At 60.0% G+C, this 18,193-nt stretch overlaps 1 protein-coding gene across 2 annotated transcripts in view; it reads left to right on the top strand.

Annotated features, from left to right (window-relative positions):
• The first annotated feature begins 11,670 nt into the window (after positions 1-11,670).
• galnt14 (UDP-N-acetyl-alpha-D-galactosamine:polypeptide N-acetylgalactosaminyltransferase 14 (GalNAc-T14)) overlaps positions 11,671-18,193 on the top strand; it is a 205,891-nt gene continuing 199,368 nt past the window's right edge. Inside the window, exon 1 of one of the 2 annotated variants that reach the window (XM_060855677.1) lies at positions 11,671-11,821. In XM_060855677.1, coding sequence (XP_060711660.1) covers positions 11,672-11,821 — 150 coding nt within the window. In that variant the 5' untranslated portion in view covers position 11,671. The remainder of the gene's footprint in view (positions 11,822-18,193) is intronic. The other variant, XM_060855685.1, reaches the window with a different exon arrangement.

Genomic DNA, 18,193 nt, shown 5'->3' with positions numbered 1-18,193 from the left:
GGTGGAAAGGACAGTGTGTGACCCACTGTAACACCCAGTCCCACAGGGGGGAAAGGACAGTGTGTGACCCACTGTAACACCCAGTCCCACAGGGGGGAAAGGACAGTGTGTGACCCACTGTAACACCCAGTCCCACAGTGGGGGGAAAGGACAGTGTGTGACCCACTGTAACACCCAGTCCCACAGGGGGGAAAGGACAGTGTGTGACCCACTGTGACACCCAGTCCCAGAGTGGAAAGGACAGTGTGTGACCCACTGTAACACCCAGTCCCAGGGGGAAAAGGACAGTGTGTCACCCACTGTAACACCCAGTCCCACAGGGGGGAAAGGACAGTGTGTGACCCACTGTAACACCCAGTCCCACAGGGTTGGGAAAGGACACTGTGTGACCCACTGTAACACCCAGTCCCAAAGGGGTGGAAAGGACAGTGTGTGACCACTGTAACGCCCAGTCCCACAGTTGGGGGAAAGGACAGTGTGTGACCCTGTGTAACACCCAGTCCCAGAGGGGGGGAAAGGACAGTGTGTGACCCTCTGTAACACCCAGTCCCAGAGGGGGGGAAAGGACAGTGTGTGATCCACTGTAACACCCAGTCCCACAGGGGGGAAGGACAGTGTGTGACCCACTGTAACACCCAGTCCCAGGGTTGGAAAGGACAGTGTGTGACCCACTGTAACACCCAGTCCCACAGGGGGGAAAGGACAGTGTGTGACCCACTGTAACACCCAGTCCCAGGGGGGAAAGGACAGTGTGTGACCCACTGTAACACCCAGTCCCCGGGGGGAAAGGACAGTGTGTGACCCACTGTAACACCCAGTCCCGGGGGGGGAAAGGACAGTGTGTGACCCACTGTTACACCCAGTCCCACAGGGGGGAAAGGACAGTGTGTGACCCACTGTAACACCCAGTCCCAGGGGGGGGAAAGGACAGTGTGTGACCCACTGTAACACCCAGTCCCAGGGGGGAAAGGACAGTGTGTGACCCACTGTAACACCCAGTCCCACAGGGGAAAGGACAGTGTGTGACCCACTGTAACACCCAGTCCCACAGGGGGGAAAGGACAGTGTGTGACCCACTGTAACACCCAGTCCCACAGGGGTGGAAAGGACAGTGTGTGACCCACTGTAACACCCAGTCCCACAGGGGGGAAAGGACAGTGTGTGACCCACTGTAACACCCAGTCCCACAGGGGGGAAAGGACAGTGTGTGACCCACTGTAACACCCAGTCCCACAGTGGGGGGAAAGGACAGTGTGTGACCCACTGTAACACCCAGTCCCACAGGGGGGAAAGGACAGTGTGTGACCCACTGTGACACCCAGTCCCAGAGTGGAAAGGACAGTGTGTGACCCACTGTAACACCCAGTCCCAGGGGGAAAAGGACAGTGTGTCACCCACTGTAACACCCAGTCCCACAGGGGGGAAAGGACAGTGTGTGACCCACTGTAACACCCAGTCCCACAGGGTTGGGAAAGGACACTGTGTGACCCACTGTAACACCCAGTCCCAAAGGGGTGGAAAGGACAGTGTGTGACCACTGTAACGCCCAGTCCCACAGTTGGGGGAAAGGACAGTGTGTGACCCTGTGTAACACCCAGTCCCAGAGGGGGGGAAAGGACAGTGTGTGACCCTCTGTAACACCCAGTCCCAGAGGGGGGGAAAGGACAGTGTGTGATCCACTGTAACACCCAGTCCCACAGGGGGGAAGGACAGTGTGTGACCCACTGTAACACCCAGTCCCAGGGTTGGAAAGGACAGTGTGTGACCCACTGTAACACCCAGTCCCACAGGGGGGAAAGGACAGTGTGTGACCCACTGTAACACCCAGTCCCAGGGGGGAAAGGACAGTGTGTGACCCACTGTAACACCCAGTCCCCGGGGGGAAAGGACAGTGTGTGACCCACTGTAACACCCAGTCCCGGGGGGGGAAAGGACAGTGTGTGACCCACTGTTACACCCAGTCTCACAGGGGGGAAAGGACAGTGTGTGACCCACTGTAACACCCAGTCCCAGGGGGGGGAAAGGACAGTGTGTGACCCACTGTAACACCCAGTCCCAGGGGGGAAAGGACAGTGTGTGACCCACTGTAACACCCAGTCCCACAGGAGGGAAAGGACAGTGTGTGACCCACTGTAACACCCAGTCCCACAGTGGGGGGAAAGGACAGTGTGTGACCCTCTGTAACACCCAGTCCCACAGGAGGGAAAGGACAGTATGTGACCCACTGTAACACCCAGTCCCGGGGAGGGGGGGAAAGGACAGTGTGTGACCCACTGTAACACCCAGTCCCGGGGGGGAAAGGACAGTGTGTGACCCACTGTAACACCCAGTCCCGGGGGGGAAAGGACAGTGTGTGACCCACTGTAACACCCAGTCCCACAGGGGGGAAAGGACAGTGTGAGACCCACTGTAACACCCAGTCCCGGGGGGGAAAGGACAGTGTGACCCACTGTAACACCCAGTCCCCGGGGGGAAAGGACAGTGTGTGACCCACTGTAACACCCAGTCCCGGGGGGGGGAAAGGGCAGTGTGTGACCCACTGTAACACCCAGTCCCACAGTTGGGGGAAAGGACAGTGTGTGACCCACTGTAACACCCAGTCCCACAGCGGGGAAGGACAGTGTGTGACCCACTGTAACACCCAGTCCCAGGGTTGGAAAGGACAGTGTGTGACCCACTGTAACACCGAGTCCAGCGGGGAAAGGACAGTGTTTGACCCTCTGTAACACCCAGTCCCAGAGGGGGGGAAAGGACAGTGTGTGATCCACTGTAACACCCAGTCCCACAGGGGGGAAAGGACAGTGTGTGACCCACTGTAACACCCAGTCCCAAAGGGGTGGAAAGGACAGTGTGTGACCCACTGTAACACCCAGTCCCAAAGGGGTGGAAAGGACAGTGTGTGACCGACTGTAACACCCAGTCCCAGAGGGGGGAAAGGACAGTGTGTGACCCACTGTAACACCCAGTCCCACAGGGGGGAAAGGACAGTGTGTGACCCACTGTAACACCCAGTCCCACAGTGGGGGGAAAGGACAGTGTGTGACCCACTGTAACACCCAGTCCCACAGGGGGGAAAGGACAATGTGTGACCCACTGTAACACCGAGTCCCAGAGTGGGGGGAAAGGACAGTGTGTGACCCACTGTAACACCCAGTCCCGCAGGGTTGGGAAAGGACACTGTGTGACCCACTGTAACACCCAGTCCCAAAGGGGTGGAAAGGACAGTGTGTGACCCACTGTAACGCCCAGTCCCACAGGAGGGAAAGGGCAGTGTGTGACCCACTGTAACACCCAGTCCCACAGTTGGGGGAAAGGACAGTGTGTGACCCACTGTAACACCCAGTCCCACAGGGGGGAAGGACAGTGTGTGACCCACTGTAACACCGAGTCCAGCAGGGAAAGGACAGTGTGTGACCCTCTGTAACACCCAGTCCCAGAGGGGGGGAAAGGACAGTGTGTGATCCACTGTAACACCCAGTCCCACAGGGGGGAAGGACAGTGTGTGACCCACTGTAACACCCAGTCCCAGGGTTGGAAAGGACAGTGTGTGACCCTCTGTAACACCCAGTCCCACAGGGGGGAAAGGACAGTGTGTGACCCACTGTAACACTCAGTCCCAGGGGGGAAAGGACAGTGTGTGACCCACTGTAACACCCAGTCCCACAGGGGGGAAAGGACAGTGTGTGACCCACTGTCACACCCAGTCCCACAGGGGGGAAAGGACAGTGTGTGACCCACTGTAACACCCAGTCCCACAGGGGGGAAAGGACAGTGTGTGACCCACTGTAACACCCAGTCCCACAGGGTGGAAAGGACACTGTGTGACCCACTGTAACACCCAGTCCCAAAGGGGTGGAAAGGACAGTGTGTGACCCACTGTAACGCCCAGTCCCACAGGAGGGAAAGGGCAGTGTGTGACCCACTGTAACACCCAGTCCCACAGTTGGGGGAAAGGACAGTGTGTGACCCTCTGTAACACCCAGTCCCAGAGGGGGGGAAAGGACAGTGTGTGACCCTCTGTAACACCCAGTCCCAGAGGGGGGGAAAGGACAGTGTGTGATCCACTGTAACACCCAGTCCCACAGGGGGGAAGGACAGTGTGTGACCCACTGTAACACCCAGTCCCAGGGTTGGAAAGGACAGTGTGTGACCACTGTAACACCCAGTCCCACAGGGGGGAAAGGACAGTGTGTGACCCACTGTAACACCCAGTCCCAGGGGGGAAAGGACAGTGTGTGACCCACTGTAACACCCAGTCCCACAGGGGGGAAAGGACAGTGTGTGACCCACTGTAACACCCAGTCCCAGGGGGGAAAGGACAGTGTGTGACCCACTGTAACACCCAGTCCCACAGGGGGGAAAGGACAGTGTGTGACCCACTGTAACACCCAATCCCACGGTTGCAAACGACAGTGTGTGACCCACTGTAACACCCAGTCCCAGGGGGGAAACGACAGTATGTGACCCACTGTAACACCCAATCCTTATTGGCCGATCAGGCACTATCTCTCTAACTCGTTCTCTCTCAGACACTGCCTCTCTCTCTCTCTCTCTCTCTCTCCCTCAGGCACAGTCTTTCTCTCTCTCTCTCTCTCAGGCACAGTCTTTCTCTCTCTCTCAGGCACTGTCTGTCTCACTGTCTCTCTCTCTCTCTCAGGCTCTATCTCTCTCTCTTTCTCTCGCTCTCTCAGGCACTGTCTCTCATTCTCTCTCTCTCGCTCTCTAGCATTATCTCTCTCTCTCTCTCTCAGGCACAGTCTTTCTCTCTCTCTCTCTCAGACACTATCTCTCTCTCTCTCTCTCAGACACTATCTCTCTCTCTCTCCCTCTCAGACACTATCTCTCTCTCTCTCTCAAGCTCTGTCTCTGTCTCTGTCTCTCAGTCTCTCTCTCTCTCAGACACTATCTCAGTCTCTCTCTCACAGGCACTGTCTCTCTCTCTCTCTCTCTCAGGCTCTGTCTCTCTTTTTTTCTCTTTGTCTTTCAGGCACTATCTCTCTATTTCACTCTCTCTCAGTCACTGCCTCTCACTCTCTCTCTCTCTCTTTCTCAGGCACAGTCTTTCTCTCTCTCTCAGGCACTGTCTGTCTCACTCTCTCTCTCTCTCTCAGGCTCTATCGCTCTCTCTCTTTCTCTCGCTCTCTCAGGCACTGTCTCTCATTCTCTCTCTCTCTCTCTAGCATTGTCTCTCTCTCTCTCTCAGGCACAGTCTTTCTCTCTCAGGCTCTCTCACTCTTTCTCTCGCTCTCTCAGTCACTGTCTTTGTCTCTCTCTCAGGCACTGTCTCTCTCTCTCAGACACTGTCTCTGTCTCTGTTTCTCTCTCAGACACTGTCTCTCTCACTCTCTCTCTCTCTCAGGCACTGTCTCTCTCTCTCTCTCTCTCTCTCTCTCTCACTTTGGCACTGTCTCTCTCTCTCTCAGACACTGTCTCTCTCACTCTCTCTCTTTTTCAGGCTGTGTCTCTCTCTCAGGCACGGACTCTTTCTCTGTATCTCAGGCACTCTTTCTCTCTGTTTCAGGCACTTTCACTCTCTCAGGCACTGTCTCTCTCTCTCTCTCTCTCTCTCTCTCTCTCAGGCTCTGTTTCTCTCTCTCTCTCTCTCAGGCACTCTCTCTCTCTCTCTCTCTCTCTCTCACTTTGTTTTTCAGGCACTATCTCTCTATCTCGCCCTCTCTCAGGCACTGTCTCTCACTCTCTCTCTCTCTCTCTCAGACTCTCTCTCTCCTGGCACTGTCCCTCTCTCAGGCACAGTCTTTCTCTCTCTCAGGCACTGTCTCTCTCTGTCTCTCTCTCTCTCTCTCAGGCACTGTCTTTCTCGCTCACTTTGGCACTGTCTCCCTCTCTCTCTCTCAGACACTGTTTCTCTCACTCTCTCTTTCAAGCAGTGTCTCTCTCTCTCTCTCAGGCACTGTCTCTCTCTCTCTCTCTCTCTCTTTCAGGCAGTGTCTCTCTCTCTCTCAGGCATGGACTCTTTCTCTGTATCTCAGGCACTCTTTCTCTCTCTGTTTCATGCACTTTCACTCTCTCTCTCAGGCACTGTCTCTCTCTCTCTCGCTCTCTCTCTCTCCCCGGCAATGTCTCTCTCTCTCTCTCTCTCTCTCTCTCTCTCTCACAGGCTCTGTTTCTCTCTCTCTCTATCTCAGGCACTCTCTCTCTCACCGGCACAATCTCTCTCTCTCTCTCTCTTTCTCTCGCTCTCTCAAGCACTGTCTCTGTCTCTCTCTCAGGCACTGTCTCTCTCTCTCTCTCTCTCAGGCACTGTCTTTCTCTCTCACTTTGGCACTGTCTCTCTCTCTCTCTCTCTCTCTCTCCCTCAGACACTGTCTCTCTCACTCTCTCTCTCTTTCAGGCAGTGTGTCTCTCTCTCTCTCTCTCTCAGGCACGGACTCTTTCTCTGTATCTCAGGCACTCTCTCTCTCTCTCTGTTTCATGCACTTTCACCCTCTCTCAGGCACTGTCTCTCTCTCTCTCTCTCTCTCTCTCTCTCTCTCAGGCACTGTCTCTCTCTCTCTCCCCGGCAATGACTCTCTCTCTCTCTCTCCGGCACTATCTCTCTCTCTCTCTCTCAGGCACTCTCTCTCTCACCAGCACAGTCTCTGTCTCTCTCTCTCGCTCTCCGGCACTGTCTCTCACTCTCTCTCTCTTCAGGCACTGTCTCTCATTCTCTCTCTCTCTCAGCGCTGTCTCTCTCTCTCTCTCTCTCTCTCTCAGGCTCTGTCTGTCTCTCTCTCTCTCTCTCTCTCACACCGGCACTGTCTCTCTCTCTCTCAGGCTCTGTCTTTCTCTCCTCTCTCTCAGGCTCTGTCTTTCTCTCCTCTCTCTCAGGCTCTGTCTCTCTCTCTCTCTCTCCCTCGCTCTCCGGCACTGTCTCTCTCTCTCTTTCTCTCACCGGCTCTGTCTCTCTCTCTCTCCCTCTCAGGCTCTCTCTCTCTCTCTCTCTTAGGCACTGTCTCTCTCTTTCTCTCAGGCTCTGTCTTTCTCTCCTCTCTCTCAGGCTCTGTCTCTCTCTCTCTCTCTCTCCCTCGCTCTCCGGCACTGTCTCTCTCTCTCTTTCTCTCACCGGCTCTGTCTCTCTCTCACTCCCTCTCAGGCTCTGTCTCTCTCTCTCTCTCTCTCTCTCTTAGGCACTGTCTCTCTCTTTCTCTCAGGTTCTGTCTCTCTCTGGCACTGTCTCTCTCTCTCTCTCTCTCTCTCTCTGTCTCTCAGGCACTGTCTCTCTCTGGCACTGTCTCTCTCTCTCTCAGGTTCTGTCTCAGGCTCTCTCTCTCTCTTAGGCTCTGTTTCTCTCTCTCTCGGGCACCGTCTCCTTCACCCTCTCTCTCAGGCACTGTCTCTCTCTCTCTCTCTCTCTCTCTCTGTCTCTCAGGCACTGTCTCTCTCTGGCACTGTCTCTCTCTCTCTCTCTCTCTCTCTCTGTCTCTCAGGCACTGTCTCTCTCTGGCACTGTCTCTCTCTCTCTCAGGTTCTGTCTCAGGCTCTCTCTCTCTTAGGCTCTGTTTCTCTCTCTCTCGGGCACCGTCTCCTTCACCCTCTCTCTCAGGCACTGTCTCTCTCTCTCTCTCTCTCAGGCACTGTCCATTTCTCTCTATCTCAGGCACTCTCTCTCTCTGTCTCTTTGTCTCTCTGTTTCAGGCACTATCTCCTCTCTCTCTCCGGCTCTGTCCCTCTCTCTCTCTCTCTCTCACTTTGTTTTTCAGGCACTATCTCTCTATCTCGCCCTCTCTCAGGCACTGTCTTTCACTCTCTCTCTCTCTCTCTCTCTCAGACTCTCTCTCTCCTGGCACTGTCCCTCTCTCAGGCACAGTCTTTCTCTCTCTCAGGCACTGTCTCTCTCTCTCTCTCTCTCTCTCTCTATCTCTCTCTCTTTCTCCCCGGCACTGTCTCTCTCTCTCTCTCTCAGGCACTGTCTTTCTCTCTCACTTTGGCACTGTCTCCCTCTCTCTCTCTCTCTCTCAGACACTGTTTCTCTCACTCTCTCTTTCAAGCAGTGTCTCTCTCTCTCTCTCTCTCAGGCACTGTCTCTCTCTCTCTCTCTCTTTCAGGCAGTGTCTCTCTCTCTCTCAGGCACGGACTCTTTCTCTGTATCTCAGGCACTCTTTCTCTCTCTGTTTCATGCACTTTCACTCTCTCTCAGGCACTGTTTCTCTCACTCTCTCTTTCAAGCAGTGTCTCTCTCTCTCTCTCTCAGGCACTGTCTCTCTCTCCCTCTCTCTCTCTCCCCGGCAATGTCTCTCTCTCTCTCTCTCTCACAGGCTCTGTTTCTCTCTCTCTCTATCTCAGGCACTCTCTCTCTCACCGGCACAATCTCTCTCTCTCTCTCTCTCCGGCACTATCTCTCTCTCTTTCTCTCTCTCTCTCAGGCACTGTCTGTCTCACTCTCTCTCTCTCTCAGGCTCTATCTCTCTCTCTTTCTCTCGCTCTCTCAGGCACTGTCTCTCTTTCTCTCTCTCTCTCTAGCATTGTCTCTCTCTCTCTCAGGCACAGTCTTTTTCTCTCTCTCTCTCTCAGGCACAGTCTTTCCCTCTCTCTCTCAGGGTCTCTCTCTCTCTCTCTCTTTCTCTCGCTCTCTCAAGCACTGTCTCTGTCTCTCTCTCTCAGGCACTGTCTCTCTCTCTCTCTCTCTCTCTCTCAGGCACTGTCTTTCTCTCTCACTTTGGCACTGTCTCTCTCTCTCTCTCTCAGACACTGTCTCTCTCTCTCTCCCTCAGACACTGTCTCTCTCACTCTCTCTTTCAGGCAGTGTGTCTCTCTCTCTCTTTCTCTCAGGCACGGACTCTTTCTCTGTATCTCAGGCACTCTCTCTCTCTCTCTGTTTCATGCACCCTCTCTCTCAGGCACTGTCTCTCTCTCTCTCTCTCTCTCTCTCAGGCACTGTCTCTCTCTCTCTCCCCGGCAATGACTCTCTCTCTCTCTCTCTCTCAGGCTCTGTTTCTCTCTCTCTATCTCAGGCACTCTCTCTCTCACCGGCACAGTCTCTCTCTCTCTCTCTCTCTCTCTCCGGCACTATCTCTCTCTCTCTCTCTCTCTCTCTCAGGCACTCTCTCTCTCACCAGCGCAGTCTCTGTCTCTCTCTCTCAATCTCCGGCACTGTCTCTCACTCTCTCTCTCTTCAGGCACTGTCTCTCATTCTCTCTCTCTCTCTCAGCGCTGTCTCTCTGTCTCTCTCTCTCTCTCTCTCTCAGGCTCTGTCTGTCTGTCTCTCTCTCTCTCTCTCTCACACCGGCACTGTCTCTCTCTCTCTCTCTCAGGCTCTGTCTTTCTCTCCTCTCTCTCAGGCTCTGTCTCACTCTCTCTCCCTCGCTCTCTGGCACTGTCTCTCTCTCTCTTTCTCTCACCGGCTCTGTCTCTCTCTCTCTCCCTCTCAGGCTCTCTCTCTCTCTCTCTTAGGCACTGTCTCTCTCTTTCTCTCAGGCTCTGTCTTTCTCTCCTCTCTCTCTCTCTCAGGCTCTGTCTCTCTCTCTCTCTCTCCCTCGCTCTCCGGCACTGTCTCTCTCTCTCTTTCTCTCACCGGCTCTGTCTCTCTCTCACTCCCTCTCAGGCTCTGTCTCTCTCTCTCTCTCTCTTAGGCACTGTCTCTCTCTTTCTCTCAGGTTCTGTCTCTCTCTGGCACTGTCTCTCTCTCTCTCTCTCTCTCTCTCTCTCTCTCTGTCTCTCAGGCACTGTCTCTCTCTGGCACTGTCTCTCTCTCTCTCAGGTTCTGTCTCAGGCTCTCTCTCTCTTAGGGTCTGTTTCTCTCTCTCTCGGGCACCGTCTCCTTCACCCTCTCTTTCAGGCACTGTCTCTCTCTATCTCTCTCTCTCAGGCACTGTCCATTTCTCTCTATCTCAGGCACTCTCTCTCTCTGTCTCTTTGTCTCTCTGTTTCAGGCACTATCTCCTCTCTCTCTCCGGCTCTGTCCCTCTCTCTCTCTCTCAGGCACTCTCTCTCTCTCTCTCTCTCTCTCTCTCTCTCAAGCACTCTCTCTCTCTCTCTCTCTCTCTCTCTCAGGCACTGTCTCTTTCTCTCTATCTCAGGCACTCTCTCTCTCCGTCTCTTTGTCTCTCTGTTTCAGGCACTGTCTCTCTCTCTCTCTCTCTCTCTCTCTCAGGCACTGTCTCTTTCTCTCTATCTCAGGCACTCTCTCTCTCTGTCTCTTTGTCTCTCTGTTTCAGGCACTGTCTCTCTCTCTCTCTCTCTCTCTCTCTCAGGCACTCTCTCTCTCACTCTCTCTCTCTCTCTCTCAAGCACTGTCTCTCTCTCTCTCTCTCTCTCTCTCTCTCAGGCACTGTCTCTTTCTCTCTATCTCAGGCACTCTCTCTCTCTGTCTCTTTGTCTCTCTGTTTCAGGCACTATCTCTCTCTCTCGGGCACTGTCTCTCTCTCTCTCTCTCTCTCTCAGGCACTGTCTCTCTCTCTCTCTCTCTCTCTCAGGTACTGTCTCTCTCTCTCTCTCTCTCTCAGGCACTATCTCCTTCTCTTTCTCTCCGGCTCTATCCCTCTCTCTCTCCCTCAGGCACTGTCTCTCTCTCTCTCTCTCTCTCAGGCACTCTCTCTCTCTCTCACTCTCTCTCTCAGGCTCTGTCCCCCTCTCTCTCTCAGACACTGTCTCTCTCTCTCTCTCTCTCTCTCAGGCTCTGTCTGTCTGTCTCTCAGACACTCTCTGTCTCTCTCTCTCAGGCACTCTCTCTCTCTCTCTCTCTCAGGCACTGTCTCTTTCTCTCTATCTCAGGCACTCTCTCTCTCTGTCTCTTTGTCTCTCTGTTTCAGGCACTGTCTCTCTCTCTCTCTCTCAGGCACTATCTCCTTCTCTCTCTCTCCGGCTCTGTCCCTCTCTCTCTCCCTCAGGCACTATCTCTCTCTCTCTCTCTCTCTCAGGCACTGTCTCTCTCTCTCTCTCTCTCAGGCTCTGTCTCCCTCTCTCTCTTTCAGACATTGTCTCTCTCTCTCTCTTTCTCTCTCTCAGGCTCTGTCTGTCTCTCTCTCAGACACTGTCTCTGTGTGTCTTTCTCAGGCACTGTCTCTCTCTCTCAGTCTCTCTCAGGCACTCTCTCTTTCACTCTCTCTCGGGCACTGTCTCTCTCTCTCTCTCTCTCTCTCTCAGGCACTGTCTGTTTCTCTCTATCTCAGGCACTCTCTCTCTCTGTCTCTTTGTCTCTCTGTTTCAGGCACTATCTCTCTCTCTCGGGCACTGTCTGTCTGTCTCTCTCTCTCTCTCAGGCACTGTCTCTCTCTCTCTCTCTCAGGTACTGTCTCTCTCTCTCTATCTCAGGCACACTCTCTCTCTCTCTCTCTCTGTCTCTCTCTCTCAGACACTGTCTCTCTCTCTCTCTCTCTCTTTCTCTGTCTCTCTTTATGTCTCCGGCTCACTCTCTCTCTCTCTCTCTCTGACACAGTGTCTGTGTGTGCCTCCCTTCCCCCCACCCCTGCTGCACACTCCCTGGGCTGGCAGGCCGGCTCGATGCTCAGCCCCTGACTGGGAGCGACGCACGGGAATAAGTCACACACAAAAAAAAGCTGGATCCCTCCGTGAGTGGCTGTGTCCCTCCGGGGGCATGTCATTCGGAGGCAGGGATAGAGAGAGAGAGAGAGAGAGAGAGAGGAGCCCGCTGGCTGGGAGTGCCAGGGGAGGGAGGTCTCTGCACAGGCGGTGTCTCCCTGAGCCGGGGGTGGTAGGGGGGAGACCGGGGAGGATGAGGAGGGTCAGCCGCAGAGATCAGGGCTTCCTGCTGGCCTGCCTCTGTTGCCTCGCTGCTATCATCTACCTCTCCCAAGCTGACCTGGGGCGTGTTCTGTGGCTCAGATGGGGTACCCAGCCAGAGGAGGGATTCCAGCATGTCAGGGTGAGTGTCCTTTTCCTTTCTCCCTCTCTCCCAAACACCCCCCTCCCCCCCCCCCCCACCTTGCTATTTCTGCATTGCCCTCCCCCTCTCCCTCTCCTTCACTTTAAATGAAACCATGGGCAAGATTAAAGACTGCACCATTTGTGAGGGTCTCTGCCCCCTCACCACATCACTCCTCCATCTGCATTGAGGGTCCTGGAGTGGGGTTTCTTACCCCCCACCACCCCCTTCCCTTCCCCAGGACTGAGGGACGAAATCAGGCTGCTTCCCCCTGGGGAGGGGGTGACATTCCCAAGTCAGAAAGTAACACTGGCCAGGGTCTCTAAGGGAGCACGATTCCCTATAAACCACTGGGCAGAACTCTCCACAAATAAAACCCAGCGAGAGAGAGAGAGAGAGAGAGGGTGCGCTTCTGAGCAGGGGTCTGGGGGAAATGAAACTGCAAAGGGGTTACCGGGGGGGGGGGGTGGAACCAAAGATAGGAGGGAGGCAGGGAAGGGGAGGGGAGGGGGGAACATACCTCAGTTGTTTCCGAATGAGGCTGTTCGATGCTGGGAAGAGGCCAGGTTCTAACACAGGGTTTGGCAAGACGCAGTGGAAACACTGACAGAGAAGGCGACCCAGTCCCCGAGAGGGGACGGGAGGCGTTTCAGGAGGAGACAGAAACGATTGAGAAAGTTTTCCCATATGAGGAGAAAGGGTGGCACTCTCCAAACCACAACGTTATCCCCCCCCCCAACTTTCCAGATGGGAATGATAAAGGGAAAATCTCGGGGGAGAGGCTGGGAGCGAGCCCCTGCACAGGAGAGAGAGCGGATTGGGGAGAGAGCAGGGAAATCTATCATCCTGGATACCAGCCTGGCACTGGGGGCTGGGGCTGGGGGTGGGGGTTGGTGCTGGGGGTGGATGCTGGGGGTGGATGCTGGGGGCTGGTGTTGGAGGTGGATGCTGGGGGTGGGTGCTGGGGGTGGATGCTGGGGGTGGATGCTGGGGGTGGATGCTGGGGGCTGGTGTTGGAGGTGGATGCTGGGGGTGGGTGCTGGGGGTGGATGCTGGGGTCTGGTGTTGGAGGTGGGTGTTGGGGGCTGGTGCTGGGGGCTGGTGCTGGGGGTTGGTGCTGAGGGCTGGTGCTGGGGGTGGGTGCTGGGGGTGGGTGCTGGGGGTTGGTGCTGGGGGCTGGTGCTGGGGGTTGGTGCTGAGGGCTGGTGCTGGGGGTGGGTGCTGGGGGTGGGTGCTGGGGGTTGGTGCTGGGGACTGGTGCTGGGGCCTGGGGGTGGGGGTGGGTGGTGGGGGTGGGTGCTGGGGCCTGGTGCTGGGGCCTGGTGCTGGGTGCTGGTGCTGGGAGCTGGTGCTGGAGCCTGGTGCTGGGGTTGGGTGCTGAGGCCTGGTGCTGGGGCCTGGTGCTCGGGACTGGTGCTGGGGGCAGTTGCTGGGAGTGTGTGCTGGGGCCTGGTGCTGGGGGTTGGTGCTGGGGGTGGGTGCTGGGGGTGGGTGCTGGGGCCTGGTGCTGGGGCCTGGTGCTGGGTGCTGGTGCTGGGAGCTGGTGCTGGGGGTGGGTGCTGGGGCCTGGTGCTGGGATGGATGCTGGGGCCAGGTGCTGGGGTTGGATGCTGGGGGTGGATGCTGGAGCCTGGTGCTAGAGCCTGGTGCTGGGGGTGGGTGCTGGAGCCTGGGGCTGGGAGCAGGTGCTCGGGCCTGGTGCTGGGGCCAGGTGCCAGGGGCTGGTGCTGGAGCCTGGTGCTGGAAGTGGGTGCTGGTGTCTGGTCCTGGCAGCTGGTGCCTGGGCCTGGTGCTGGGGCCTGGTGCTGGGGGCTGGTGCTGGGGGTGGGTGCCAGGGGCTGGTGCTGGGGGCTGGTGCTGAGGGCTGGTGCTGGGGGTTGGTGCTGAGGGCTGGTGCTGGGGGTGGGTGCTAGGGGTGGGTGCTGGGGGTTGGTGCTGGGGACTGGTGCTGGGGCCTGGGGGTGGGGGTGGGTGGTGGGGGTGGGTGCTGGGGCCTGGTGCTGGGGCCTGGTGCTGGGTGCTGGTGCTGGGAGCTGGTGCTGGAGCCTGGTGCTGGGGTTGGGTGCTGAGGCCTGGTGCTGGGGCCTGGTGCTCGGGACTGGTGCTGGGGGCAGTTGCTGGGAGTGTGTGCTGGGGCCTGGTGCTGGGGGTTGGTGCTGGGGGTGGGTGCTGGGGGTGGGTGCTGGGGCCTGGTGCTGGGGCCTGGTGCTGGGTGCTGGTGCTGGGAGCTGGTGCTGGGGGTGGGTGCTGGGGCCTGGTGCTGGGATGGATGCTGGGGCCAGGTGCTGGGGTTGGATGCTGGGGGTGGATGCTGGAGCCTGGTGCTAGGGCCTGGTGCTGGGGGTGGGTGCTGGAGCCTGGGGCTGGGAGCAGGTGCTCGGGCCTGGTGCTGGGGCCGGGTGCCAGGGGCTGGTGCTGGAGCCTGGTGCTGGGAGTGGGTGCTGGTGTCTGGTCCTGGCAGCTGGTGCCTGGGCCTGGTGCTGGGGTCTGGTGTTGGGGGCTGGTGCTGAGGCCGGGTGCTGGAGCCGGATGCTGGCGCTGGGGCTTGGTACTTGGACCTGATGCTGGGGGTGGGTCCTGGGGTGGGTGCTGGGAGTTGGTGCTGGGGCCTGGTGCTGGGGGCTGGTGCTGGGGGTGGGTGCCAGGGGCTGGTGCTGGGGGCTGGTGCTGGGGCCTGGTGCTGGGGGCTGGTGCTGGGGGTGGGTGCCAGGGGCTGGTGCTGGGGGCTGGTGCTGGGGCCTGGTGCTGGGGGCTGGTGCTGGGGGCTGGTGCTGGGGCCTGGTGCTTGGGGCTGGTGCTCGGGCCTGGTGCTGGAGGCTGGTGCTGGGGTCTGGTGCTGGGGCCTGGTGCTGGGGGTGGGTGCTGGGGGTTGGTGCTGGGGGCTGGTGCTGGGGGTTGGTGCTGGGGGTGGGTGCTGGGGGTGGGTGCTGGGGCCTGGTGCTGGGGTTGGGTGCTGAGGCCTGGTGCTGGGGCCTGGTGCTCGGGACTGGTGCTGGGGGCGGTTGCTGGGAGTGTGTGCTGGGGCCTGGTGCTGGAGCCTGGTGTTGGGGGTGGGTGCTGGGGGCTGGTCCTGGGGCCTGGCCTGGTGCTGGGGCCTGGTTCTGGGGCCTGGTGCTGGGGGTGGGTGCTGGGGCCTGGTGCTGGGGTGGATGCTGGGGCCAGGTGCTGGGGTTGGATGCTGGGGGTGGATGCTGGAGCCTGGTGCTAGGGCCTGGTGCTGGGGGTGGGTGCTGGAGCCTGGGGCTGGGAGCAGGTGCTCGGGCCTGGTGCTGGGAGTGGGTGCTGGGGTCTGGTCCTGGCAGCTGGTGCCTGGGCCTGGTGCTGGGGTCTGGTGTTGGGGGCTGGTGCTGAGGCCGGGTGCTGGAGCCAGATGCTGACGCTGGGGCTTGGTACTTGGGCCTGATGCTGGGGGTGGGTCCTGGGGTGGGTGCTGGGAGTTGATGCTGGGGCCTGGTGCTGGGGGCTGGTGCTGGGGGTGGGTGCCAGGGGCTGGTGCTGGGGGCTGGTGCTGGGGCCTGGTGCTGGGGGCTGGTGCTGGGGGCTGGTGCTGGGGCCTGGTGCTTGGGGCTGGTGCTGGGGCCTGGTGCTGGGGCCTGGTGCTGGGGGCTGGTGCTGGGGGCTGGTGCTGGGGGCTGGTGCTTGGGGCTGGTGCTGGGGCCTGGTGCTGGGGCCTGGTGCTAGGGCCTGATGCTGGGGGTGGGTGCTGGGGGTGGTGCTGGGGGTTGATGGTGGGAGCTGGTGCTTGGGCCTGGTGCTGGGGGCTGGTGCTGTGGGTGGATGCTGGGGGTGGGTCCTGGGGGTGGGTGCTGGGGCCTGGTGCTTGGGGCTGGTGCTGGGGCCTGGTGCTGGAGGCTGGTGCTGGGGGCTGGTGCTGGGGCCTGGTGCTGGGGGTGGGTGCTGGGGGCTGGTGCTGGGGCCTGGTGCTGGTGGCTGGTGCTGGGGCCTGGTGCTTGGGGCTGGTGCTGGGGCCTGGTGCTGGGGCCTGGTGCTGGGGGCTGGTGCTGGGGGCTGGTGCTGGGGCCTGGTGCTGGGGGTGGGTGCTGGGGGTGGTGCTGGGGCCTGGTGCTGGGGCCTGGTACTAGGGCCTGATGCTGGGGGTGGGTGCTGGGGGTGGTGCTGGGGGCTGGTGCTGGGGCCTGGTGCTGGGGCCTGGTGCTTGGGGCCGGTGCTGGGGTGGCTCCTGGGGGTGGGTGCTGGGAGTTGGTGCTGGGGCCTGGTGCTGGGGGCGACTGCTATGGGTGGGTGCTGGGTATTGGTGCTAGGAGTGGGTGCTGGGGCAGATGCTGGGGGTGGGTGCTGGGGCCTGGTGCTGGGGGCTGGTGCTGGGGGTGGGTGCCAGGGGATGGTGCTGGGGGCAGATCCTGGGGGTGGGTGCTGGGGGCTGGTGCTGGGGGCTGGTGCTGGGGGCTGGTGCTGGGGACTGGTCCTGGGGGCTGGTGCTGGGGGCTGGTGCTGGGGACTGGTCCTGGGGGCTGATGCTGGGGCCTGGTGCTAAGGGCTGGTGCTGGGGCCGGGTGCTGGAGCCAGGTGCTGGCACTGGGGCTTGATGCTTGGGCCTGATGCTGGGGGTGGCTGCTGGGGGTGGTGCTGGGGGTTGATGGTGGGAGCTAGTGCTTGGGCCTGGTGCTGGGGGCTGGTGCTTGGGCCTGGTGCTGGGAGCTGGTGCTGGGGGCTGGTGCTGGGGGCTGGTGCTGGGGCCTGGTGCTGGGGCCTGGTGTTGGGGTCGGTGCTGGAGGTTGGTGCTGGGGGCTGGTGCTGGGGGTGGGTGCTGGGGACTGGTGCTGGGGCCTGGTGTTGGGGTCGGTGCTGGAGGTTGGTGCTGGGGGCTGGTGCTTGGGGTGGGTGCTGGGGGCTGGTGCTGGGGACTGGTGCTGGGGACTGGTCCTGGGGCCTGGTGTTGGGGCCGGTGCTGGAGGTTGGTGCTGGGGGCTGGCGCTGGGGGTGGGTGCTGTGGGCTGGTGCTGGGGGCTGGTGCTGGGGACTGGTCCTGGGGGTGGGTGCTGTGGGCTGGTGCTGTGGGCTGGTGCTGTGGGCTGGTGCTGGGGGCTGGTGCTGGGGCATGGTCCTGGGGGCTAGTGCTGGGGCCTGGTGCTGGGGCTGGTGCTGGGGGCTGGTGCTGGAGCCGGTGCTAGGGGCTGGTGCTGGGGGTGGGTGCTTGGGGCCTGGTGCTGGGGCTTGGTGCTTCGTGCCTGGTGCTGGGGCTTGGTGCTTCGTGCCTGGTGCTGGGGCTTGGTGCTTGGGGCCGGTGCTGTGGCTTGGTGCTTCGTGCCTGGTGCTGGGGGTGGGTGCTTGGGGCCTGGTGCTGGGGCCTGGTGCTTGGGGCCTGGTGCTGGGGCTTGGTGCTTGGGCCCTGGTGCTAGGGCCTGGTGCTTGGGGCCGGTGCTGGGGTGGCTCCTGGGGGTGGTGCTGGGAGTTGGTGCTGGGGCCTGGTGCTGGGGCCTGGTGCTGTGGGCTGGTGCTGGGGGTGGGTGCCAGGGGATGGTGCTGGGGGCAGGTCCTGGGGGTGGGTGCTGTGGGCTGGTGCTGTGGGCTGGTGCTGGGAGCTGGTGCTGGAGATGGTCCTGGGGGTTGGTGCTGGGGCCTATTGCTGGGGGCTGATGCTGGGGCCTAGTGCTGGGGACTGGTGCTGGGGCCTGGTGCTGGGGACTGGTCCTGGGGGCTGGTGCTAGGGCCTGGTGATGGGGGTGGCAGCTGGGGCCTGGTGCTGGGGGTGACTGCTATGGGTGGGTGCTGGAGCCTGGTGCTGGGAGTGGGTGCTGGCGTCTGGTGCTGGGGATGGGTGCTGGGGCCTGGTGCTGGGGACTGGTCCTGGGGGCTGGTGCTAGGGCCTGGTGATGGGGATGGCAGCTGGGGCCTGGTGCTGGGGGTGACTGCTATGGGTGGGTGCTGGGGCCTGGTGCTGGGAGTGGGTGCTGGCGTCTGGTGCTGGTGATGGGTGCTGGGGCCTGGTGCTGGGGGTGGGTGCTGGGGGCTGGTGCTGGGGCTGGCGCTGCTGCTAGGGTCTGGTGCTGGGGGTGGGTGCTGGGGGTGGGTGCTGGGGCCTGGTGCTGGTGGCTGGTGCTGGGGGCTGGTGCTGGGGGTGGGTGCTGGGGGCTGGTGCTGGGGGTGGGTGCCAGGGGATGGTGCTGGGGGCAGATCCTGGGGGTGGGTGCTGGGGGCTGGTGCTGGGGGCCGATGCTGGGGCTTGGTGCTTCGTGCCTGGTGCTGGGGCCTGGTGCTGGTGGCTGTTGCTGGGGCCTGATGCTAGGTCCTGGTGCTGGTGGTGGGAGCTGGGGCCTGGTGCTGGGGCTGGGTGCTCGGGCCTGGTGCTGGGGGCTGGTGCTGGTGCCTGGTGCTGGGGGTGTGTGCTGGGGCCTGGCACTGGAGCTTGGT

Source organism: Hemiscyllium ocellatum, chromosome 3, assembly GCF_020745735.1.
Source record: "Hemiscyllium ocellatum isolate sHemOce1 chromosome 3, sHemOce1.pat.X.cur, whole genome shotgun sequence".
Lineage (NCBI taxonomy): Eukaryota > Metazoa > Chordata > Chondrichthyes > Orectolobiformes > Hemiscylliidae > Hemiscyllium > Hemiscyllium ocellatum.
Note: the sequence above shows the minus strand (reverse complement) of the source record. Positions and strands in the feature narration are given on the sequence as shown.